Below are 27,524 nucleotides of genomic sequence, written 5' to 3' on the forward strand. Positions count from 1 at the left end.
GATGATGATTTTTTCTGTACTCCCGGAAAACAAACGTACACAGTTGTTTGTCTGTAAATGACAAACATACTAACGGCAATTGACAGATTCTGTTGTTTTTCTTTTTTTTTTTTTCCCCCAACAAAGATTTATATGCTACATTAGGCCTTTGCCCTGAAGTCAAATCAATATGACAGTGATGTATCAAATACAAAGGAAAATAAATGTTTGTTTGTGCCTTGCTTACCACAGTGTACACGTTTGTGTGTTTCAGAGATCAACAGAGTACGTAAAGACATGTACAGTGACACAGTGAATGGCCTTTGGACAGACACCCTCTGAGCTGCCGGAGCCTATGGGACCCATTGTCCACCTGCAAGAAAAACTGTTTGTGCCTGTCAAAGAGTACCCTGATGTAAGTAGCTGCTTTACACATTTCTCATGGCAGTAGCTGTATCACAGTGCTAATATTATTGGTGTGTTTTGTCTTTATGTTTTAAGACTAATATTTACCCAGGAACCAGTAGACAAATGGTTGTTTGAACCAAATACAAAAAAAAGGAAATTTATGGAATAGTATGTCTTTTGGAATATGTTGTTTGCTTATTCTCCAGAACAACTCCTATCAGCAACTATAATAGATTAAAACATTCTGTGTCTGCTGACATGCTCTTGCCGGAGGCCATGCGTCTTTGCGGTGTGTCATCACTGGAATGTCAGCTGCCAATAGTTCAGTGGTCTGTTTTTGTCGCACACTTTGCTCACTCCTTTAGTGCATTTCTTTTTGTGCTTTCCTCTTCTTTTTGCTCCTTGGTTCTTATCTATTTATGTCAAAAAAGAGCCAAGACTGTCTGGCTAATTGTTGTTAAGCGATAGTTGCCTGTACTCAGAAGATGTACCATACTGTTAATGGACTACTGTTATAGCTACATCAGGTGGCTGTCTAAAATTGGACCCAGTCTCATGAAAACATGGCATGCTGTGGTGTTTATGGGCCAGCTCAGCAGTAGATTAGTTCTGAGAGGGAGAGAAGGAAGGGATTGAGAGGAGGAGTGTCATGGAAAGCAAACTGCAATTCCATAAATATTCAGTTGAAGGAGATGGAAATCTTTTGGACTTATCACTTCTCATTGGTTAGAGTGGTGGTAGAGACTGCTTTCTCAAATGGAAAGACGCACACACACACACACACACACACGCACGCACACGGGGATGAAAGTTAAATGATGGCGCTATCATGCTGGTTGTAGAGATGAGGCTGTGTCTGAATAATGACAGGTGTGTGTGTGTGTATGTATGTGTATGTTCGTGACCACAGTCAGTCAGCCACCTTCCTGTCCTCATAGTAATCTCAGGCACACACATGAATGGTCATGTCACGTCTTGTGGAGCAGCATTTCTCGAGGTAATCCCAGTAGCTTGCAGTGAGGAAATGAATGGAGGGAGGTGACGAAGGATAAGACACACTGTAGAGCAGGGCAAGGCCCTAGCCAGGCGTGGATTGTATTTTCCCCCTGACAGAATTGATAAAGGGCACCAGGGACTGGCTGGGATCAGCTCAGCTGCAGCTGACCCAAAGACCAGACTCATCCTCTGGGTTATGGGTGGTTTATTTAGCTTGAGCCCAGCCTTTCTGCCTTCATCTCAAGCAACAGGACATCAGGTCCTTGGATTGTCCTCTAATTAGCAGTGATAATCAATTATTTGCACCAGTTTTTTTGCTCTTATTTAAAAAATGCTGCCATCGCTCTGATGTAGGATCACCGGTCTGTGGTCATATACATTTGCTCTTACATATCAGTCAGCTGTCTCCTTAACAAATAATAATTAGTATCAGCCCTGGAAAAACCCTATTGGTCAATCGCCTGCAGCTGTTTATTTTAATTTGAAGGGCATGTCTGGTATATTCAGAAATGAACATGCTATTTAAAGATATAAGGCCAAAACCATTTCCTTTTTTGCTGTGATATCCCCTGTAGTTATGCTCTTCAAAAAAAATGTAATCACTGTATAGTTTCTCTGTGTGTGTGCATATGTGTGTCCATTTTCGTGAGTAGGTTCTGTGTTAACCCTGTGAGGACATGTTTTATGGAAGAGTGAGGGAGGTCTGTGAAAATGTGTGGAACTGCGGTTGCCACCTATGGCTGTAAAGACTCTCACACAAACACACAGGCACACACACAAACTATTAAGAGTGTGGCATCCTCAGATGACCCCTGCCTTTCCTTTTGCTCGATTTGCCATGCTGCTCTGTGCAGGGCAGGGCTATAACTCAGTATTGTGTTTACGAGCTGCCGTGAAAGCTACAAAATTAATTAGGCTTCCCCCTGGTGGCCGAGATGACTCACTGATGACCTTAAGCAGACACAATTTATACACACACTAATATGCACATGTGCAAGCAGAGACAAATACACTTTCATCATGATGCATTAAAGGCCAATATTTCCCTTGGACAATTTTTCACTCTACTTTTGTTCACACAACCCGACACCAAATGTGGTCATTAAGTCTGCAGACAAACAGGAATATGCCAGATAGCTTTGTTTTATTTATATATGAGGATCAGGGGAAATTGGCAGCAGTTTAAAACTGTATTATTTTCTCTATTCCTACCTGTGCTATTCTCAGAAAATATCCAGGTTTATGTGAAAAAACTGTTAGACCAAATTTGATGTATGGCTAGTTTAACTAATGACCCCCCCCCCCGATACTGGCCTTAAAAAAACTGGGTACATTTTAAAAGATTTAAAAGTATTTAAATGTTACCAGTGTGACTTGACTTGTTTTCATTGCTGTTCTTACTTCCCTTTGCAATTTCAGGCTTTTGGGGTGGAGAGAGAGGGAACTAAATCTAGGATTTCATTATTGGAATTGCAGAATACAACAGATGAAGTGCTACTGTGTGTTCATCTGACTTCCACGTAGAACTGAGCTTCTCATGGGACTCTGTAGTTTCTGAATTGTTGTCCAAACACAGTGTGCTACAGTATCTCTATATCAAGGTAGTGTTTTCAGCGAGGATATAAAAGTCGAATAATTTAGTCGTGGGGTAAGAGCTTGGATGATGAAGGATCATTTTGAAAAGGAAGAGAGGAAAGAAACGACGAAGGAAAGGATGAAAATGTCACTTCCTATCCCCATCTGCCCACTGCTAAAGGAAAGGAAACTGTAATGATGATTATTAGACTGGGGATTTTCCTCCCTCTCACATTTCCGTCTGATTTCCCAGATTCCCGCCATCGAAAAGGCATGCGTGTGTGTGTGCTTCTGTGTGTACGCGTGTCTCGCTGATGCAATTCTACATTCTCCCAAGAAAGCAGGCAATGGTGTTCTTGGCATCAGCTCACCTGCTATGGAAGATTTGTCATCGTTCATGATATTTCCCCATCTTTCCCTCTTTCCACTCTTTCTCTTGTCATTTTGGGACACTTGCTTTCCATTTGGTTTCCACTTTGATTTAAAAACATAATTCCTTTTTACCTTTACCCACCATATCCTCATGTCAAGGCCACGCTGGCTCGGTGGGGCTTTTTCTGTCTCACCTACGTGTCCCCTGCTCTCGTTTCACCGGTAGATAATTAGATTGTCCTGGTGCCTGGATGCAGTGCAGCATGTCAATTCTACCAAAATAACTTGCCTTGCCAGCATGCTCCTACTCTAATTCCCTTAAGTGTGTCCCTCTCCTGGCCTGTGTGTGAGTGCTTGCCTGCCACATCTGTCTGTAAACCTGTGTGTGTATGTGTGCGTGCGCTAGGCCTGCATCTCTATCATTTTGCCTGCCTGTGTGTGTCTGTCTAGCCACTCCCTCACCGTTCTTCAAAGTCAGCCATTTCCCGATGTCGTCAGTGGTGCAGAGCGCTGTGAAGCGTCACCGTGGTGACTGCATCTTGACTGACAGCTGAGTCGCAGGCTATCTGATAACTTCAACCTTCAATTAAATGCTATCTGTGGCTCTGCTTTTCTCCCGAGCACACGCTCACACACACATTGATAGGCAGCTGACTGACAGCTCAGCATGTCATTTCCGTTGACCTTCAGGCATCTGATAGGATGTGTGACATGTCTTTTAAGTTTGTCTCTGTCTCCACTTTATTCCGTGTGTTTGTATTTGCCAACTGTTCGATGGGTTGTGGGCAGGTCACTGGATACTAAGAAATGCTCAGGAGTGAAAACACAGACATGCACCCACAGACACCACCTTTACTGTGCTGACGCCATGAAATGGGACCCTCTTGTTAGACATACACTGTTGAGCAAGTGCAAAACAGGACTGTCTGAACCCCTGAATGCCTGCTAGAACAGCTCTGAAAGAACAGAGTTATATACATACTGTAGGTCTATAAAAACAGCTGTGAGTTACGGCTCTGCTGTTGGTGTTTCTAGTGTTTGTTTGATGTTTAGGAGGTTGTTATGGTACTTAAGTTTGTTTATCTCAGTAATGGAATCCTTTTAACCCCCCCACCTTCAATTTCCCCTCTTCTACCCCACCTGTCGTCTCCAAAATAAAGACGCTCAGTCGAACAGATGTTTCATCTTGAAAGTCAAAATTGTTTTGGTTCTTATTCCTGTGTTTTGAAGGCAAATGGAAGTAATTGAACACTACAAATGACTTCTGGATAGGTACTATGTGCTTGCTTGTGAGAGGCAGAAAGGTTTTTTGGTTGTCATTCATTAGTGTATTAAAACTAAAGAAAAGGTTTTCATCAACTCTATGCTTTTTCACACATTTGAAGCTTTAAATGGTGCATGTCTTGAGACAAAATTAAATGCAGAACAGGTAATTAAAACAGACAAATAATTGAAGGGCGAATATTTAGGATAAAAATATGAGTAGGTTGACTATGAATATTATGAATTGATATTAAATATTCAAGCACTATAAGCTTCCAACACTTAACACTGTAACAACAACATTATGTTTTTGTACTGAACATGCATATGTCTTAAAAGTCTTACCCCTTGTCAGCCGTTTTGGCAATGCCCCCAGGCAGTTGTTGTTGGCTAAAAAGACCAGGTCCCTAACTAAATAATTGGGGAGAGCGCCATAAATTAGCTTTCAGTGGTCACTTGGACTTAAAAGCATATATAGAGTCAGAAGTTAAATCTGAAAAAACAAAATGCTCAAAAAGTTCATTTTGCTTTGCCTAAAAATAAAGTTCAACATACTTTCCCCCCCCAAGTTATACTCCTACACCGTTTCACGACACTAACTTCTTCTACGGCTCAATCCACAGCGCTGTGATGCTGTAAGCTCATCCCATCAGAGCGCTTGAACAAATGCGAGCTTAATGTCTTGTTTGACCTGTTTAATTTTTACCTCACCTTTCTTGATAATCCTGTGCATTAGCCTGATATCCTCCTCTTACATGCCTACTAAAAGTCCATCTGCAGCTGCACCAAATCAGTTGAAACTGTCGTGAAGCTTGTCTGCTCCAATTTGAGATGCATAAAGAAAAAGAGGCTCTGATGATTTGAGCAGACAGGATATCCTGGACCTTTCTGTTTCACTGCAGTAAAATCGCCCGGCCCAAACCAGCCAGTTCCCTGCGCAGGGAAAGTCATTAAGCTTGTTCCCATGAGGGTGTCATCACTTATCATGCCAGCTCCTGATATCCTTCTGACCCCCTTAAGTCATTACCAGTCCTGGAAATGTACCGCCCCACACCTCAGCTCACCTCACTGATAGAGCAGTCGAGTGGAGGATTTTGATATCTCTAGCTAGCCAGCCATGCATGATGATGATAATTTGATGAACGGATGGTTTTCTAGTTAGCTATTTGATGAGGAGGGTAATTACAATGATAATTTGAACAGAGGACTCTATTTGTTGTAGTCAGTTAACATGACGAAGGGCAACAGTGTAAGCGGTTAGATGTGTATTTATAACTACGCTAATGCCACTGATTGCTTTCATATTACCAACTTATGCCTGTACTGTAAGTGGACGGTGTTTAGTGCTTCATTGGCCTGTTGGTCTCTGCAGTCATTAAGCTGAGAGGCAGAGAGGTGAAAGCATAGAATGAAGGACAAATGAAGCAGGTTGACCACACAGGCGAGGGTGGTGTCACCGTATAAATTGTCTATGGGCAGAGACAAGATTCTACTGATACAGGATTTTGGAAACCAATGTTTTTGGTTTTAAAATGGTTGCATGAGCAAATAAATTCCAATATTCATTATTTAAACATATTCGGCAGTGATTTTTAACATCAGTCCCATTATGTGTGAGGTTAGTTCCCATCTGCAGTGGAAGGAGGTTGTACGGCACAGGTGCACATTCTTTAAATATATTTTATGATCTACATGTATAGTTTGTGATTTTGTCTTTCTATTCTGTACATGGCAACATGTATGATATGCCTTTTTGTCCTGGGAGAGGGACCCGTCTTATGTGGCTTTCTTCCATTTTATTCTTCGCTAAAATCAAGGTTTAAAGTAGAGGCTTCTGTCCCCTGAGGCAATATGAGCTATTTAAATACAATTGACTGCACTTGACAGGGTTATTAAGGAGCTGTGACAAAGGCATGTGCAGAAGTAGAATATTTTACGGTTGATGATGATGCCACAGATCTAATGCACTGTACTGGAATCACTACCTCAACAAATTGACCATTTATTGTAAATAGTTCAGCACCATGGACTTAGCTGGCAGAACTAATCCACCATCATAAACACTTCACTCTGCTTTACACAATTCGGAGGTAGTTGTAAACATGCATAAACATTGGATGTTCGTGTAGACGGCAACACTAAAATGATGATGAAGCGTGAAGAAATGTGCTGACCGGCTGATCAGCCAGTGCTAGTGCAACTTTAGTGCTTTCCCTAAACTGACAAAGTTCTCTGTTTAGAGGATTTTGATATTGGCCAGAAGTGACCATTCTTAAGTAGATGTCGTTTCCCTTCTTCGGCTGGATGGGAGGTTTGCAGATAAGATAGCACTGCCTGGCTAGCATTGGTTCACAGCTTTCTCAGTACTCTTCAGTTTACTTGTTGTGCTCAACTAACACGCAGATGAACACTGAGAGGGAGATGGAATTTTACTTGGGATCTTCCTTATTTTTCACTCTCTCTGCTAGTTGTTTATCTAAAGTGCACAAACTTTGCTCTCTGCTTCCTTCGCTCACGTCTCCTAATACTTCCAGCTGACATCAATCTTTACGCTTCCATCTTTCTGTCTTCCCCCCCTCTGTATTTCCAGCCTGCCTGCAACCCCAAATAAACCCAAACAGAATTATCAAAGGAGCCATGGATTAGGCTGCTAAATGCTGGATGTGCTGAATAGAGAGCTTTGAAGTCTATAGGGCTTGAGGCGCAAATGTCACCACTGGAATCTAGGTGCAATTTTCAGTCTTCGTTGCCCCAGCATCACCTCTGCTGTCCGCCTTGTAGATCAACCATTTAACCTGCTGTAGTTTAAGCACCTGCATGTTCCCCATGTCTATTCTTGCTGTTTACTGTGTGGAAAAGCTAAGCAGAGCTGCAGCGTGCTCGTATGTGTGGCGATCAGACCACAAAGCAAAGGCCAAAATGGATTAATTAAATGATGGAACATTTCTGCACAAAGATCAGTGAGTGATGAAAGGCGGCGGGCTGGTTGTTAGTAAGGTTGTGTATAGTCGGAGAGAAACATTGATTTGTGCTATGAGAGACCTCTGCACCACAGGAGGATGACAGATATGCAGAACAGGAAAGAAAAGATCCTGTGTACTAAGACAAAGAGGAAAAGGAAGCCTGCTCAGTTTCCAGAAAATGAAAAAAGGAAGTCTGGAAGCAGAAGGGAGGTGTTAAAGCAACCAGTGCTCAGCTATGCACCCTTCAAATACCATAACTTGAAGTGAAATGAGACGGAAGATATCTTGGGTATGAGGACAAGGAGTTTTCTCAGATAAAAAAGGAGGGTTATAATCAACTGACTGAGCGTAGAAGATAGAGAGCAGGGGAGAGATGACAGTGCCTGGTGTAACCACCACAGATTCCACCTTGCTTTGATACATTGCACTGAATGAACTGTTCCTCATTTCCATAAACCCAGCGAGGCCGGCTAATAAGTGATTGGTATTCTCCTCTCGGCCTGGCCCTGCTCTCCGATAAGCTCTTCGCGCACACAGCCAGAGCCCTCAGCATGATCTCATTTCCTGTCTCCCCACCACCACAAACAAACACCGTCAAAGGCGCAATTGTTCTGCTTCTCTGAGCATTGTTGGTGGAACTGCTGTTGTTTCTCAGTTGTTCACACAAAAAAAAAACCAAACCAAAAGGCATGTGCACACAAACCCAAGTGACAGTCAGCTCAGGGTGCGGAGGGTGTCTGCAAGAGTTCACTCTATACATTGTGGTTTCACACACAGCGGCGTAGACGTAGATATGCTCACAACATAACCCGCCTGTGGAGTAGCGATAACTGGGGCTAAACAAAGGCCCTTTAATGTCAGTGTAAGCCCTTGTCCTGAAGGGGGCTTTGTGTGTGTGTGAGTGTGTGTGCACGTCTGTCTGTTTTTCCGTGTTACACACAAGCTGTTTGTATATGCTGTATGTGCTTCTCTATGTATTTGTGTGCTTGTTTGAAAAACTTGGCGAAACGGAGGTAAAATTAGACTGAAATTAGAGGAGAAAAAGGGATTGTCCACCGAAAGGTCCCAGTGTCTCTAATCTTCTAATGCTGTAAATGAGCAGAGTGCAGCAAAGAGGAAAAGAGACTGTTGAGAGTTTACAAGTCAGCAAAATAGAGTGATATGCATGTGTTCTGTCCACCAGACGGGTTTCTGACAGTAGGGCTTAATTGAATGGAGCTAGTAGATACCCATACTTTTTTTTGTAATTGTTTTGTTCTACCCGGAAAATTGGCTCATGACTCTTCACTGTTATTCATGGGAAGACACTTTTTGTATTTGTATTAATTATTATCTATTGGCAGAAGCCTGTTAAATTTCCCTGTCACTAGTGATTGTTTCAAGGTCTTGTGGAGGGTACGGAGATTTGTAAGCAAGCCATGGTGTTCCCAAGACATGATTTTTTTTAAAAGACCTCAGTCTGATATTACAGAAGATGAAAACTAGCAAATTTTTTGTAGTTTGCGTAGGAGGCTTGATAGTTTAGCATGAGGACGTTGAAGAGCAGATAGTGTGGTTGGTAGTGAGGGGCACTGTATCCATCCTACTCCTCTGGCTGTACTGAGTGAAGTTCCTGGCATGCTCAGTGGCCCTGCAACCTTCTGATAACTCGTCTGCTCGGCTTTTTATTGTCTCTACATTCCTGTGGCTTAAAATGGAGATCGCCTTTTTTGAACAGCATATCAACATCCACAAGAAGAATGTCAAACCCTCATTGCAGAGTGGGAAGCCAGGGAGCAGAGAGAGCAATCCACTACAGTTAACATCACTGAGAGGCGTTTGGCATCATTTTTATTTACAGAGTCTCACTTCTAATTGTGAGATTTTATTAATATGAGGCTGTATCATTCCCTGCTAAATTGCCAGATTGTGGTGAGATGTTTGAAGCACAGTCATTTAATGTGTGTTTGCATTTACAATGTACCTTGAGTGATGTGTGAGTGTGGTAACTGCTTAGCCAGACCTGACGCCTACGCTGCTGCGTGCCCCCCACCCATATGTTGTTGCGACTTTCTGCACATGCCTCTGTCATCATTAAAAGACATCTGACACTGAAACTCCAGCCTTCACCCACCAGCCTTTGCTCCGGGGAAGGGGGTTGCCATAAAATCTAAGCCACATGCATGTAATGGCCTGCCCCAACCCTTTATCCCTGAGCGCCCTATCAGATAGAGTTCACATCTAGAGTGAAAATGTGGTGGCGTGTTGGCTCTTCTTGCACACTGGCGCCATGACTTTTCCCTTTTGCCCTTGTGTCATCATCTCTCTAACCTTTTCTCTCTTTATTTCTCCCAGCTTTCCTCCGTCAGGCCATGGTCTCTGTCAAGTCTAATTATCATCAACATATTTATGTCCACAGAGAAGTAACTTCCACTGTCACAAAGTGAGAGAAGGGCAGATAATAAAATATTAAATGCTTTCTGTTTGAACTAGGATCATAGTTTTAATCATGTATACCTTTTCCCCCTTCTCATGTCTATTTCACATCTGGATCATTCTTTTAATTCAATGCCTTTATGTATTTAAAATATTTATAGTGTGTAAATCAAATGGGATATGGACTGATGGAAGATGTTGTAGTCTGTGAGGCTGGTGGGAACTGCCACATGCTTGCATTGACATATAGATAGACACCTTTTAATCCTTGGAGGCATACATTTTGTGTCGGAGCCAGATGACTGCTGGAGGTTTTCAGATTTGGTGCTGCAGTTGCTATCAGGGTAGGCTGTATAACAACACCCGGGACAGTGTCACTGTAGCTTCTGTGTAATGGGTAAGAGGCCACGTTTGTTTGTGTGTTGTGTAGCACAGCACCACCGCCATGTCCAGAGCTTGGGGTTCACCCTTGTCTGCAGCCAGTACTGTGATGCAGACAGACAGCTCTCTCCTGTGCTCCTTGAGGCTGTGTGTGTGTGTGTGTTCTTCTATGTGTGTTTATGTACCAGTCTGAGGCGGGCCACTGCATGGTTGGTGGCTGACCTCCGAGGACAGGTGCCTCTGCATTCTTCAGTAGGCGCGCACACTCTCACAAACAGCCCTCCACCAGTTTTCTTGATTTGAGCAAACCGAACAGACAGTTGCCTTGCAACATGGAAACATAAAGCCTCTGTAGCTGCATGCTAGGATCATCCGCAGGGACTTTAGCATCTCAGGGTGTGTCTTTCCTGACAAAGACGCGCAGACATGCGACGGTTGCACGCAAGCCCAGCAACGGGGACACAGACAACAACATCTTGGAGGTTTTCACTGTCCTCACCAGTGTTTGTTTACGTAGTTCAGGGGAAATACACCAGCATCGCGTTAAATTTATAATCCCTCTGTAATTAAATGTGACTTCTCTGATGGTCTTTTGGATTTTGCTATGGCATTGGTGCGTTGGAGTGCATAAGCAGATGTGACTGCATTTAAGAATTTAATGCGGGCAGTGTCACGGCTCATTGCACAGCTCAAGAGACGAACAGTTGCGCTTCTCATTGTCAAGGAACACTACTCATTGTGCCAGTGAGCGTTTGAATATTTCAGGTTTGGACATTTTTATCCCATTTTAATAGTGCCAGAGATCTTACCCATCATGCACTCCACCAGCCGCTGTGCACACTGTTTAAAAATGGGTGGTTTGTTTACCTCTCTATGCGTCACTGTGCTCCCCACTCTACCCCATCTCTCCTCCTTTCCTTCTGTTTTTATTTTGGCTGAAAATTGCACTGGATTATTTCAACACATTTTCCCGTTATCCCGTTGGAAGCCAGTTTCAAGTGGAGGGGATTACGTTGTTAAATATGTTTCCTTTTGGTACAAAGCTCCAAAGCCACACAAAAGTGGAAAGAGGGTCCTTGATAAGAAAATTGTGTCAGGTACTCTACATCACCTCGCAACTCACCTTCCCTTCAGCATCCTCAAACTCCATTTCCCCTTTGTCTACTAACCACCAATTCTAAAATTCCGTGTAGTTAATTTCTACTTTTCTATTCGGCACCATTTTGACATCTAGCGGGGGTGTTGAATGTCGGGGCAAGTCTACCCCGCTGCGGTCTGTGGTTGGAAATCCAGCCAAATAGTAAAACATTCAACTGCAAAATTAACTTAATTATTCTTAAAGGAACCCTTAGTACCCTTTTTAATGCTAATCCTCCTCGGTATTATTGGTAAAGACCCATTTCTGGTAGTGTTGCAACCATAGTAAGGAGAGAACCTTGCCATGTCTGCTTTAGCAATGTTGCAAGAGAGACAACATAGGCAGAAAGTAGTTGATTTGGTGTGGTGGGTGAAGGCATGGCAGCAGAGGCGTAATTTCCTATCTAGACGGAAAGTGACATCTGTATTCCTGTTTGTTCTGTGTGATGTAATCCTGTTGCATATTTAAGGAGAACTTGACCGTTTGCATTCAACCGTTGTTATTGGTAGATTTTAATTGCCAGTTAAATCTGTAAGGAAATGCAATATCCGTAATATCCGTATCCTCTCCCACTCTATACTCACCTGTATATTTCTCTCTCTGTTTCTGCAGTATAACTTTGTGGGACGAATCCTTGGCCCACGAGGACTCACAGCCAAACAGTTGGAAGCAGAGACGGGATGCAAAATCATGGTGCGAGGCAAGAGCTCCATGAGAGACAAGAAGAAGGTAAATTCATGTTTTTTTCTCTTGATAATAGTGTTTGTCATTAGATAAGATTCTACTCATACAAGTAAAAAGACACACTAAAAGTCACCCCTTTTTCACAACAAAGATTCCTCATCTCTCTTGAGATATTACACAATAATGTGAAACTATCCAGGACCCCTGTCACACAAAAACATCCCACTATCCCTGTAGAAACACGAGGCAGACATGAGCTCAGTGGATGCCCGGTGGCTGCATTCTGACATCCGATAGGGCTGTTTGCAAAACGCTGTGCAGTGGAAAGTACAGGCTGCAGTAGTAAAGCACACGACTAAGGCCAGGGGCTACCTCTATTTCTGGACCTACTGAACTGAGGTTGAAGACATAAAAGGCTAATGTTTCCTGTCTATATATCCTGAGAGCCAGGGTATGAATTTGGTAAAAACACTTTTGTGTTAATTTACCTTCAAATTGGGTGTTGGCACAGAAATTTGCACACTGTTTTGTCTTTAAACAGCAACATCAAAGCATTTGGTAGTCCGACTGATTGTTGCAAAGCAGTGTTGTTGTTTGGTTGTCCTCTACTGCACTGACCGGGTTGACCTTGCAGTAGTATGTCGTTTTAAGCCCACAAAGTTGACTCATGCCGTATTATAGCTGCCTACATATCAAATTTTGATACACCATACCCTTCAGCCAAAGCAGACGATTAAACAATGAAAATCTAAACTTTGAATGCTACAGCAACTTGGATTCATCCCTGAGGGCTCCCAAAGTGTGTCAGATCAGATTTGCTGATTTACTTTGAAGTTCCTGTGAGGACAAATTGACAGTTTTGAAAACTGTGGTATTTCAAGCATCTGTGCATGTTTTACCCATGGGTCTTAGCTGTGCTATAATGGCTGCTTTTGGCTGTTTTTCTGTTCCTGTTTTTCTTCACTGAGTGACACCTTTTGCACTTGCACCCTTTTTTTTAAGTCTCCCTCTTCCCCCTTTTTGTCTGCGGCTCCTAGTTGCTGTGATTTTCCAGGCAGTGGTGCTATATTACAATGCATTTACATAAATCAGTAATAAGTTTATTTCATCCCTCTTCATATGGGAATCTCCTTCACAGACCACGATGCATCGTATTAGAAATGGGGTTTATACACGCAGATGCACGCAGATTTTCAGCTGAGTCATAATCTTAGAAGCTCCAGTTTGCTGCAGGGCCAACATTTTCTTCCCTCCTTTTTTTTTTTTTTTAATGACTCCTCCATTCGTATTTTAATTTCTATCTCTTCTCATTTCCCTTGGAGTGTGTTCATTATTACAGAACAAGATGAAGACACTCTGCCATGGTTCTTTCTTTGGAATTAGATCCTGAAGTAGTTAAATGAGCGCGAACACACTCGGGCATGCACATACTCATGCACACGCGTTTGTCTTGGCTCATTACATAAATATATGATGGCCTTCATAATCTCGCACCATTTTAAAGCTTAATGTGTGCCACTTTGTTTGGAGGCACCTGTCAAAGATCCTGTATTAATCTAACAAAAGCCCAGAACAGTTAAATATTTATGCCATTATACAGACGAGCTGGATAATGTCTTTACTCAGTGTTTTGATTTGTGATGGGCTTGGAGCATAACTTAATATTTAAAATGTTTCAGAAATAGTTCTTGTTGTTACTCCTGCTAAATTATTGTGTCAAATCTCTGTGTAAGCCTTTATTTTCTAAATTGCTCTAATTAAAATGACACTTCCCTTTCTCACCACCTTTTTCTGTCTAATCTTAGATATTGATAGTTAGGTTGGAGAAAAGATTATCAAAAAATATCGAATTTCCGTCCAATTTTAATTTCCTTGCTGCATCTACTGTCAAATCACAAGAATCACCAACAGATTATCCCCCTGTTCACTAAAATCCTTTGGATGGCCCTAGCGTGTCATAACTGTGTCTCAGGCCCAAACAAAGCCTCAGCCCGTAGCCTCCAGTCACTGCGTCCTCAACCTCAGTATTTTCAGCGTGATGCCCTGTGGCAGCAGAGGAAGCCGCGGGAGCAGCTTAGCCAGTGTGTTTATTCAGGATCCATTAGCGGCAGCGTTTTTATGCTCTCAATAATTCAGCTGGTTGCTCCCTCCTGGGCCGCACTGCCTGGCGGGGAGTCGGCTCACTGGAGCTATGCAGTGGGAGAGAGTCGGGTAGACACTGAGGGGAGAGGGAGAGAGAGAGTGAGTGATGCAAGGTGAAATGAAGAACAATGGTGAGAGAAGAAAAGCAGATAAATTAGAAAATATGGAGGAAAGAGGCAGGTGAGGAGGAAAATGTGGAAAAGCACACTCTTATCAAATAACACCAAATATAATGTTCATAATTAGGTATGTCATGATCAATATTTGTTGCTATTTATACGTCTTGCATTGCGCACTTACCCTTCACTTACCCAGCATTACACATTTCCCTAGATTGTTTCCTGTAATATTTTGTGTGCAAATTATTGGCTGCTCACATCCAATTCTGCCCATAAGTACCGCCTGCTGTGACTGCATACTAATATCACCCATCCTTTTAAGCTAGCTGTTGATTCTTAAGCCACAGCCACACATTGTTTCTCTTTTTAATTTTAGATAAACTGTTTATATTTCAAGATAAATGAGCATCTACTTGTGCTCGTAAAATATGAGCATGTTGTCATTTTAACCAAGACAAACAACTGTAATTATGTTACCATTTTCATAACAAGTCTTAGCCACTGTAGCGCTATCAAAAGAACTGTTGTTACATGCCAACAAACTAATGTGTTTAGCTTAATTCATAATAAAACAAGCTTTCTTAGTAGTGAATACCTTTTTAAACTCAGAATGTGTAGAGAGAACCCTTCAGAAATATATTTACGAAGTATTTAAGTCATAATTATAGTATGAAAATGGTGAAATCATTAAACCCACTTGTGAATGTCTGTGAACAAGAGACTAACGCAGGATAATTGTCTGTCCCATGACTGAGCTTCACGCTCTGATCAAACAAGACCAAATGTAAGGTGTCTGTGACAGCAACATTTATTCTTTACTCTTTAGTTACTGCCTACGGAGATGAAACTTGTATATATGATGTCCTTTCTGATGATTATTGTCTAAATGTCTGGAAAGAAAAAGAAGAAGTTGTATTCCAATCAAACTTTCATCAAATGTGGCAGCTCGAGTCCCTCTGGTTTTCACTCTTGCAGTCTGCTTAATGCAAGAAGCAGCAGGTATATAAGGAATTAAATTACAGGTACTTTATATCGACCATTGCTGAAATAGGGATTTTCCTCCATTTTAGAAAAATGACTCCCTAATTCTATTTTGGCAACCACACAATGTTAGATTACAGTTAGCACTATAGACAGCTATGTAGTTTGAGTCACAGACTTATTTTGTGTCAAATGCATTTATTTTTTGATGAGTTTTCTTGCTGACGGACACACAATAGCTTAATTGTTGTAGCTACATGGTCAATGGCAGAGCAGAATAGGCCTCAAGCTTGGACCTTCAACTTCTGCCAGCCAGTAGACAGCGCCACAGCAAAGCTCCCAAACTTTATTGCTTGAGAGCGAATGTGTGACATTGGCAATCGATACGTTAAAGTTGATTGGCCTGTTGGCGCAGCAGCAAGCACACTTGTTTTGTTTAAAGTTTAGCTGACTTGTTTCTTTTTCTCATCTCCTGATTTCTAAATACTTGGCCCAATGCAACTGAAAGCTTGTTTCTGTTTTATTAAGAGTTTACAGGGTGCTATTGTGTTGATGAGAAAAGGCAGAGCAATGTTCAGATGTTACTTTTGGTGCACTGGGTATTATTGACTGAGAATTGCATTGAGAGGAGACGATGGCAAATAGCACCAGGTGTAGCAGCGCCTGCAACATGGTTTGCTTGAGCTATTTTTGCTATTTTTTTCAGTTTAAGTGTGCTGTAGTATGGTTACTTGAGCTGTTGATGTTGACATTTTGGTGACCTCTTCAGGAAGGCATTCTGTTGTGCTCAAACTGACCTGTTAAATAAATAAATAAATAAATAAATAAATAAATGAATGAATAAATAAATATATATATAAATATATACATATATACATATACATACACCAAAATCATCAAGCATTAATAAGCAGTACCATATTGCCATTCTCAATCCATTCTTAAGCCAGTCTTTTTTGGTAGTTGACAGCAGTCTATCACCTTAACAGCCCTGCCTGCCCTCACTTGTCCCTCCTGCAGCTCCCTACTGCACCTGTTTGACCTGTTGGCATTTAGCCTGAGCTGCATTGACCCCTGCTGGGAATGTCTTTTAGGATCAAGGGGAAGGGACTATTCCAAGTGGAAGAGATGAAACGGTGCAAATACTTTAATTTGCACATGTTAAAGTACAACGCTGCCAGGACAAAATGACTGCACCCCATTGCCTAAAATCCTTTGGAAGCAGCACTGTGGTGTATAAGAAGGACTGACCTTCAACAACAAACCCAAGGACTGAAGGCTTCATGTGTGCAAATGTGTAACCTGTTACGCATCCTTGAGCGATTCAATAAATCGCTTCCAGCCTCAGAGGTGTACCGGACCCAGCACTGTAGCTCACCTGTGGAAGTGGGGCAGGTGAAACGATGGCACGAAAAAGATCAATTGACAAAGTGACATGTGAGCAACGAGATTGCACTGCCACTCTTGTTGTTTTAAGTGCAACCTAAAAAAAAATGAATGGCAGCATCTGAAGAAAAAGACTTCTATTTCTGTAAGCATGTGGTGTCATCCATGTTGAGAATTGAGGCCTTAAAGTTTAATTGGCTCAAGCTGAGGGGTGTGAAACCCAGCAGGCAAACAGGTGCTGTACAGACGATGCAAGTCAGGCAGTAAAACTGACGCACAGTCTCTCCCTCTGATCCTATTCTTAGATGTTGCTTCTAGATGCAGTGTCCGTGCTATTTATTCATGCCACATGTTTTGCCATAACCGATTACCCTCTGGTACGTGGTTATTGCCATGGCATTTGATGTCGGCCAGTGCAGACTATTCTAATCAAAGGTCTTCCCAGTATTCACTTTTGCGTTCACCTCACCCTCCCCCTTTTCTCACTCTGTCTCCCCCTCCACCCCCACTATTCCTCGTGTTTGTCATGCTGTCACTTTCTCTCAGAGGGCACACAGTGACCTTGTTCACAGGCAGTCATGCTGGTGTGAGGTGTGTGTGCTTGCATTGATGTGTGTGTGTGTGTGTGTGTGTGTGCGCGCGCCCTTAATTCTTTTTGCGCAGCCACATACACATGCAGACATGTGTTCGACTTGCTTTGTTGGGTCCAACTTAAGCAACAATCCGTCAATAAATGTGCATTTATGTATCTGCCATGTGCTTTCATACAGTGCCCTGCATAAAGAGGCAGCCTTCATGGCCTGTCTGTCTGTCTTTGTCCCCTCTAGAAAATGCTGAGTCACCTTCTAGTCCCCATGTCCCCTAATAGGCCATAAGCAAACAGCCATGGTGAAATAATGGCCTGACTGCTGAAACTAGGCCCTCCCCCCTGTGTGGAAAAGGGGAAAACGAGAGTGGAATATTGAACTTTCTTGTGTGTGTGCGCGTGTGTGTGTGTGTGTTGCAAAGAGCAGTGCCATGGCAACAGGTCTCTGTGGAGTAGAAAGCAGGTGGGTGGCACTCAGCGGAAGCTTCAAGCACCCTGTATTTGTGTGTGTGTGTGCAACATTCACTTTGTGGTGCTCGTTGAGTGTGTAGAAATCATGTCAGGGGGGACCCCTGCAGAGCACCGCAATGCATTGTTTATAATCAGACACAGTCACAGTGGCTCACTACTCACAAATGAGCTGTGACGTGAAGTTGCGGTGGTTTGTATTTGCGAGGGTTAAACAGCAGTGTTCATCAACAGTCTGTACAAACCTGAACCCACAGCAGGCGGAGGAAAAGCTTGGATGCGTCCGACTACTTGAGACTCTGACCTTCTTCAAGAAAGAAATTCCGATTTAGAGCTGTTTTTGAGTTGCATTCCTTTTGACATTTCCCTTTTTGTTTTCACGAAATCAAATAATACCGTTGTGACATTACAATCCGCGTTTTGATGTTTTAATGTGGTGTCACACATCAAAGAATCTGAGGTTGCATCTTTTTTCCGACAACCCTAGACCTCAACTCCTCACCTCAAGGGGAAGTAGTCAGCTTTCAAACCGCTGACTTTCATGGTTGTACAGTGACATCGATACAACCTCAAAAGCTTTTTAGAGGGCTCTCCGTGTCTGCTCGCTGCACTTACTGTCAGTGGGGCAACCAGAAGAGGGAGGAAAGTAGCTACACTGAATGGAGAAGGGTGGTTCTTCTACAAATGTGTGGCTACACCATAGTTGTCTCTACATATCCCATTTTACCTTTTCAAAAAGAGTCAGGCATGACTGGGCTTTTCATAGAGGCACCTGAAAAACGTAAAACGTCATGCACGATTTCCCAACCCAAGCCGCCCCAATTTAAATCTTGAAACGGCTTCCTATTTAACAGTTTTGAAAGGCTATCGAGCTGTGGTGTTGGTTTTGAATACAGCCCATTCTGCCTTTCAGGTACTGCTAGTGCTACAATTTGGCGCCCTCTGAGTGCTTTGGCACTGCCTTTTCAGGAGGGAAAATGACTCCCTCAGAGAGCTATTGTTACCTGGACAACATTGTCCATGCAAACACATGTCTGAGACAGAGGCACACACGTCCTCCTTTACACACAATCCTGCGGCAGTTTGAACTATACCCTATGTATCACAACTGCATTCCTACTAGTTAGGTTGGTGTGGCTTAAAAAACTCTCTCTGATCCATCCACCCTTCAATCTTTTACTGATATTAATTGCTGCAGGGCTAGCTGTCGTCTTTGTCTCTCTGAAGCGAGGGATCTATTAAAGAAGAGTGTCCTCTCAAAGTTAAAGCTAAATAGCTGACTAAAGGGCCGGTCCTGTCATCCTGCTTCTCTTCACAGGACTCTGTCGTCCTCTGTGTATGCCTGCCTCTCGCCTCCGCTTCCTCTGATATGCCGTGTTACTGCACTGGTGCTCCAGCACACCCACACTGTCACATTTGCTCACTGTCTTTCTCTCACTTTCCCTCTATCTCTGTCCAGGAGGAGCAGAACAGAGGGAAGCCAAACTGGGAACACCTAAACGAAGACCTTCATGTCCTGATCACAGTTGAAGATTCCCAGGCCAGAGCTGAGATCAAGATGAGGAGAGCAGTGGAGGAGGTCAAGAAGCTCCTCGTACCTGCCGTGAGTACATACCACACACAAGCTTATACACACGGTAGCTGCCTATGGCCTCATAGGCTGTTTAAAGCTCTCCACAAGTTTTGTGAGTTTCCAGGGAAGTTACTTAAGACACGGTTTAGCTCTTGTTTAGGAGTGCTGAAAAGCGCCTTTCCTTACGATCTCAGTCCAAACAACAGGATAGTAAGGCTACATATGGCATATCACCTCTACCCCACTGTTTGCATCCTGTTTACTTCCATATATAGACCAGGGGAACAGGTTGGCTGTACCCTGAGTGGAATGGAAAAACATAGCTAGCTGCACACACCTCCTGTCACTGTCACATTTCATCTCCGCTTCCCCTCTGCCCCAACTTCCTCGTACGCTGTGGCACTGGTGACGGCTGCTGGTAGTTTTTTGGCATCCGCTGTTTATTTTCCTTGTTAACTGTGGTGACCAGGTGGACGAGGCAGCTGAAGGCCCAGGTTTTCCATCAGGTGGCGATGCACAGGGCTTGGTGGTCTGAGGAAATGGGGCCAGCCAATTCCAGGCTAAACAAGAGATGCACTCGGGTTTTAATGTTGTTAAGCTGCTTTCCCTTCCCACACTTTATCCTGTAAATGCAGAATTATGTTCACACGTGTGCTTCATTTATATTCTTTTAGTTTGGGAGAAACAGATGCAACAAGGACAATGTTTGCCCTAGATATAACTGCATTACGAAGTATCAGCTTTTTGCTGTAGGCAAATTATGATGCTTTCTGGAACCAGTACACAAGGGACACCCCAAGGAAGAAGATGACGTTATGATTATTTTGACAGATATTATGAATGCAGTCATACAGTAGATATGATTCAAGATTAGAGGGAGTGATTTTTGCATCACATCTTTCATTTTCATCGAGAAAGTTATTAAAATCATCCCGATGTGACATTTGTTGGGGTCTGCACCAAGTTAGAGCCTCTCGGTAGCCCTACAGTGTTTCATTACAATGCTGTCTTGTCACACATTTTACGATAATGTTTAAATTAATTATGCATCGCTAATTATATACAGAGGGCAAGGGGAATAAGGGCAAAATAACCAGCCATGTGGAATTATAGCACTTCTACAGGGCATGCATCAGAAGAGTTTAATCTGAAAACTGTATCTGATCACATGAAAATGCAGGCTTTTTTTATATCTAACACCATGCACTAACTTTTTGTTCAGCACCTGTTAAAGATGTAATGGAGGTGCCAGTATGCCGGTGTCCCCTGTCTAGTATGATGGTTTCCTCCCCATCTGTCTCAGTTGGTCCTCAGCCCAACCTGACAACGTGGAAAGCACATCAATTCATGTCTTCTTGTATGAGGATTTGCTTGTCTCTATTCAGCCTGACTGTCACTTCTTTAGGCACTTGTTTTGTTTCTGAGTGCAGACGTGTTTCAGATCTCCACCGCCTGTATGAACACACGAGCATGTTGACACACTTCTTCATGCACATACAAACCTGAAAATGAAGTAATCTATAGAAGCGGCGAAGTGTGATTCAGAATGAGTCACTGTTAACACATGTGTAGACACACGCACAACGAAAACCCCTTTTGGCGTCCTTTTAAGTCACTGACAGCTCTCGGCAGCTAACACTCATCTGAATGGAGTGCCACAAAAATAGATTCCTCGCTCTTCTTGAAATCTCTTTGCATTTCACAGACTGACAAGTGCATTAAAGATGGTCTGCTAATTCAGTACCTGAACCATTTATCAGGTTAAGGAGAAGCTCTCTTCTTTTCTTTCTTAAACACAAAAAAAGCAGCTTGGAGCTCTTTTGAGACACTAATGAAATCTGGCTCATAAAATTTTTCACTCTATCCTTAATTCAAATAACAGTTTAACAGAGCTAATTAATGACCGTTTGCAGTCAACCGGAGGCCATTTTTCCTTCAAGCAAGGCATCTTTGTTCATTTAGATGTAATGAAAAGATCCTTCCATCAGATAGACATGGTATGTTTTGTGTTTATCTTGGGCTATCAAACTTGAGACATAAAATGTTCCTGCCTTGTTTCATAATATAAGTATACGCATGGCACTTTTTCATGGATGTATTCCAAATAGTAAAGCGTTGGACTCCAAAGTGTATTTTCAGTTAATGCTTGCTTTCACACATATTATGAACATAACACAGATTAATACTTATTGGGCCTCATTCACCAATATCTTCTTAAGAATCTTCTTAGATTCTTAAGTTGTTCTTAAGAGGTTCCTTAAGATCCTGGATCCTGGATAAGAAAAAATTCATGAATGCCACAATCTTCGTAAAATCTTCGTAAGTGGGAACAAAACGGTTCATGAATGAGGCCCATTGATCAGAGAAAGAAACCAAGCTTATGTTTCTGTTGTAGATCTGATCTTTTGTGCTGCTTACATCAAGGGCCAGACTTGATGCACTTACCTCAGTGGTCTGACACTAGCCTTGGGTATGACAAATTTAAATGTCAATAGATGTGATGTAGTTTGAGCATGGTAGAATAAACCTCCAGTACTCCTGACCCTGAATGTTGGGTTGGTGCATTATCTACCCATGAACCCCTTGGGGTGCTATATTCTCTTTATGTCGCTGTCTGCAAATGCATGCACACATCATGAGTGGGTGGGCAGTTGCGCTGTCTGGCAGTAATGCCCTTTATCATGCTAAACTAGATTGGATTAAAGTATGGACACGCAGGGTTCGCATTGTTCTAATGAAGGGCATCTTTTCCACATTTGGCAGCGTAAAATCGCCTTTATTAAATCGCACAGGAAACAGAATGAGGTCATGGTTTTTTATTTCCTTTCAAGGAACAGGCTCAACTTGTCATTGGAGAGGAACCAGCTGCAGGAGGTGCAAAAAGAGGGATAACACACAGATAACCACAAGGTGCTTTTGTCTGCGAACCTGATAGGAAAGGCTTTTATTTATTTATTTATTTATTTATTTATAAATAAATAAATAATCTCAAATTATGAGATTATTTAAAAGCGCATATATATATATGTATGTGTGTGTGTATATATGTATATGTGTATATATATATATATATATATATATATATATATATATATATATATATATATATATATATATATATATATATATATATATATATATATATATATATATATATATATATATATATATATATATATATATATATATATATATATATATATATATATATATATATATATATCTATCTCTATACTTCTATATCTATATATATATATATATATATATATATATATATATATATATATATATATCGGCTGTGCTGTACTCTGCAGGTCAAACAACGCTTGTATGGCAAAAGCAGAATTTCTACTGTTGTGTCACAGGACTTGGCCTGATAACTGTGTGCACACAGGGAGCCACATAACTTTAACACTGTATAAATAAGGCCTTGTCTAATCCTCATTAAAAGGCCAAACATGTAACATGGCAAACATGTGTAATTGGGTAGATCAGCACAGACTTGGGATGGACAAGAACATCCCCCGCTGTGCTCCTCTATATCAGCTATAACCTTTAAGAATGCTGTGTCTTTGTGCAGCATGCAACAGCACTTGTCTCCGAGCAATGTCTTGTAGATTTACTCTCTAATCAACAGTTAGCCGAGAGATGCATTAAGATATTAAGTCACATTTAATGCACAGAATGCTATACAAAGTAGGAACAGGGAGGAGAAAAGAATATGTGAACATGGACAACCTGAGCATATTTAACATCTTTGCAGACTTTTAGGTTTTGCATTTGTTGAAAAACTGATGGATTGATTAGCTGTGAAAATAAATGGCAGATTAATCGGTAATATAGATAATCATTGCTCATGGCCCTACTGTGCTTGTGTTTGCGTCTGCACACGTATCTAGCTCTGTTTGCAGTTTTTATGTGTTGATTTGTGTGCTTCACACATGCTCATATGTGTGATTGACAGGTGTGTGTGTGTGTGCACCGTACATTTTTATGGGCACCATAAATTCTCATTGGTCACCTCAGGTCACAGCACTGTTTGAAGGGCCTATGGGAAAATGACAGCCAGGCAGACGATTGGACAAGGCCATCTGAGAGCAGACAAAGGCCATGTCCTTGGGTAACCCTGAGTGCTTTTGCCTAAAGACACTGCTAGACATGTCTTTGTTTATATTTTGCTTTTTGGCACTGATGGTGAATATCACCCAAGCTGGATACGGTTTTACTTTTTGGAGTAAATAAAGGAGTACTTAGGTTTTTATCATACTGAGATTTGCACAAACTACACAGACTGGATTACAACACATCTAAATGCTTCATATGCAAATCTTTCACACTTATAACAGCACTGTGATAGACTTGTCAGGTTGCAATGGCTTTGACCTTGGCATTGTTTTTTAGTTATAATGCTGTTGATCTAAAGTCGAAGCATATGCTGTACTTAATTTCACATTCAACTGTAAGATGCGCTGTAGAAATTCTTGTCCTGAAAGGTCCTGAAATGTAAATATAAACACTTCACCCTGGAAACAACCCCGAGTAGAGCACCTCATACTTTCTGAGAGATCAAATTGTGATGCTGTGAAGTGATAAGTCAGACTTTTTACTCTGGTGGTGAAGTCTGTGGATTCAGTTATTTTGCGAATATTAGTATTTGATCTGCAGGGACTGATCTGGTTGGATTTCATAAGAATCCTTTTAGAGGAAGTTCAAGTGGGGACAATTCTCCACATGTGACAGCAAGAGCTGATGTAACACCATGCCATTTAAGTTGTGTGAGAATGCCTAATAAAGCAAGCTCCAGACAATGCTACCCACACTGCTCTACATTTGATTCACTGCAGTGATGGCAAGCACTTGCCGCAAGCTACCTATAGCACATTAAGAGGGGTAGCAGGCTTGCCTTGAATCTCCTCACACACACACACACCCACACACACACGCACCCACCCACACACACGCACCCACACACACACGCACCCACACACACGCACCCACACACACGCACCCACACACACGCACCCACACACACGCACACACACACGCACCACACACACGCACACACACACACACACACACACACACACACTCACATGCCGATAGAGCACCCGAGAAGCAGGAGGGGTAAGGTCTGAAAGGGGAACAGCACACAGAGAAAGAAAGAGCTTGTTGGCACAGAGGCACTCTGGCCCTGGAGAGCCAAGTGCACGTCTCCCTGAATGAAACTGTCATTGCAGAGAACAAAGTGAGCAGCAGCCTGAGAAGACCAGCGGCCTCCAGCGCTACTCTCTGTTTGAAACACGGTGGGAACCCAGTCCTGCTCTTGTGCTCCAACTCTCCATTTTCCCCTCCATCCTTCTGTTGCCCCCCCTTTTTAAGTTCTATTTTTGGTATTTTATCACTTGTGTAGCTCTAGTCCACATCATGGAAATTAGGAGACGGTTTCATTGCTCTTCTTTTCTTTTTTAAAAATGCCTTGGAAGTGGATGGCAAACTGAGAGCTCTCCGTCAGTTGCCATATTTGGCTCACCAGGCACATTGTAGCCCTTCTAGGCCAAGACTAAGTTTCACTTTTCCTCAGAACCCATACTCCTGTTCCTTTGTTCTTATTCCTGTCCTCTGTTCCCCTGAGCCTTCTGTCGCTCCTAATCTCTGTCTCTTCTGTTTTCTCACTCATCTTTCTATCTCGACTGTTGAGCACCTTTTGAGGAAGAACATACAGTAGATGGTGTTTTTATAAAAGCCAGACAGATGGACCTTAATGGACGCCAAGTTTGGCGATCTGCGGGGTGTTGTGTCTGTACTCACCAGTATGCATCCGTCTTGGCAGAGCACTATAGTGGCAGCACCATCAGAACCACTCAGACAGGAAAGGCACAGGCACAGAGAGAAAGATGATGCAGAACAGGCAGAGCTAGATTTAAACAGCGCAAGTCTGTTCCAGGCAGCAGTGTACGGACTTTGCAATCAATAAACACCTCTTTTTGTTTTTCTTTCTCCCTTTCTTGCTCTCCATCTCTCCTCCTCTCTTTCCTCCCCTCTCTCTCTCTCCCTCTCTCTCTGTCAGCAGTGTCTGACAAATGAGTACAAAACACCATCTGGCTGCATCCATCCATGTGTGCCTCTCCAATTAATGATGTTTATTCTCTGTTAGGCCTACCTATCACTACCATTCTCCTCTTATTTACTCTTAATCTACCCTTCCACACACACACACACACAGTCTCACACACACCTGCCATCATGCATGATATCCAGCCATATCCATAACAAATATTTTTAATTTCCCATTGAGCCTGACAGATTGTCTTGGGATTTGCATGCCTTCGACTGTGCTTGATGCACATTACATGAATGCATCTTAAGGCAGGACCCTGCAACCGGTGCTTTGCCTACCATAGTGTAAATACTTTGAAACTGCAACTTAGAAGGGAACCTTGCCAATTTCCAACCAGATTTGTATCAACAACAACAAATGAAGAGTTGTAAACTCCCTTCCGTGTTGCCTGCCCCCATAGCTCGCTGCTCAAGCTGACTTTCACTGGCTGATATAACTTCTAAATTTTTGTATGCGTCCATGGTGCTGATCAGATCTGTCAAAATAATTTAAGCCCGTTTTTATTTTGATTTTTTTACCATATCTTGCAGCTGTAGTCCAGTGCAGAGCTCGGATTGTTGTTGTTGTTGGTTTTCTACCTTAGAGAAAAAGGAAATACCACAGCTCGTTTTCTCAGGTCATGTAGAGATGTAGCACCAATTTAATGCCCCTCTCTACGGTGTAAACGGCACATTTTATGAAAAGGCCATCTTTCCAGTGGCGAGATGCTTCTTTGATGGTCACAGAATGTGTGAGATTGTGTCTTTGGCTCCTCAAAGAAAAAACACTTGAGGTGTGATGAAATGATCTTGTTTGTTTCTACCATCTCATCGCTAGTACAGCTGTAGTGTCGAGGCCATCACACACCATACAATGTGATAAAGGCTTTAATATTACCGCTTGGTCTGCTTCCTCTAAGTTTGTGCACATGTAAATGCAATTCTTGTCACAAGTAGCTACTCTCTCTCTCCGCTATTCAGCTCAAGTAGGCTTAGGGGCATTGCAGGCCTGTAGTAGGTGGTTAGTTTTAGCCAACCTGGCAGCCTCGCTATCCCAGTAGGCTGTTATTACCTTCATCAGGCTAATGAAGGAGCTGGATTGGATCATATTAACCTCTTGATCTCCACCTCCCAGGACACCACAGTTACAACAGGCTGGACCACACTGTTCGCCGCTCTCATTGTATATGTGTGTGTGAGAGAGAGAGAATGGTGAGCCCATCCCACATGCACGTTGAGGCTGCATCTCCCACATGAATGTTAATCATCTTTTTAATTGGCTTCCTTGACCTGGTGACCTCTGCTTGAGACGGCAGGACGGCAGGACTTCTCCTCCTTCGGTGCTGTTTTCTGACTGTGTCTGTGTGTCGTCATTTTAGCTTCCATTCACTCTCAAACAGTAGAGACTGGAGCCAACCTGGAGGCAGCGTGACCTTTGACTCCCAGCCATCCTCCACTTTCATCATTATCCATCTTCACATCCTCACCCTCTTTGTACTCATTCATCCAGCCTTTTGGTCATCATATGCCCTGCTAATACGTTTGAGACGGGTACTTCACAGACACCAATTGAAACTCTGTAACCAGGGGAGCAGAGGAGGGCAAACACTAAAACCGTGTGCAGTATAAATCACCTCTGATTAATGATCTAGAGGTGATAAGTGGGTAATTGGAATTGACCACTTAAACTGTTTAACCAAAGGAAACAGATGTGGCTCTTCCGACACTTATGCCAATAACGATTACTACTGCGTGTCATGTGATGGTTTGTGTGTGAGAAGTGACTGTGATCAGCCATGTCAGGTGAAAGCTTATCTACTCAAGCATGCACGCATAACTTCTTGGTTACACATATAACCAACAAGTGGAGGTCAAGCTTCCACTCTTCAACTGCACCCCAGGCACCAAAATAAAATGCGTCAATCCTCTCGCCCGAGTGTTGACATTGGAGTTCAAACATCTGAAAACAGGCTCAGGAAGACTGGGTTGAAAATAAAAT

General features: G+C 42.5%; 1 protein-coding gene across 5 annotated transcripts in view; it reads left to right on the plus strand.

Annotated features, from left to right (window-relative positions):
* The first annotated feature begins 251 nt into the window (after window positions 1-251).
* LOC115565784 (protein quaking-A) overlaps window positions 252-27,524 on the plus strand; it is a 51,424-nt gene continuing 24,151 nt past the window's right edge. For all 5 annotated transcript variants that reach the window (XM_030391291.1, XM_030391294.1, XM_030391290.1 and 2 more), the window contains exons 1-3: window positions 252-394; window positions 12,103-12,219; window positions 19,316-19,459. In XM_030391291.1, coding sequence (XP_030247151.1) covers window positions 296-394; window positions 12,103-12,219; window positions 19,316-19,459 — 360 coding nt within the window. In that variant the 5' untranslated portion in view covers window positions 252-295. The remainder of the gene's footprint in view (window positions 395-12,102; window positions 12,220-19,315; window positions 19,460-27,524) is intronic.

This window comes from Sparus aurata, chromosome 16 (assembly GCF_900880675.1).
Source record: "Sparus aurata chromosome 16, fSpaAur1.1, whole genome shotgun sequence".
In the NCBI taxonomy this organism is placed as follows: domain Eukaryota; kingdom Metazoa; phylum Chordata; class Actinopteri; order Spariformes; family Sparidae; genus Sparus; species Sparus aurata.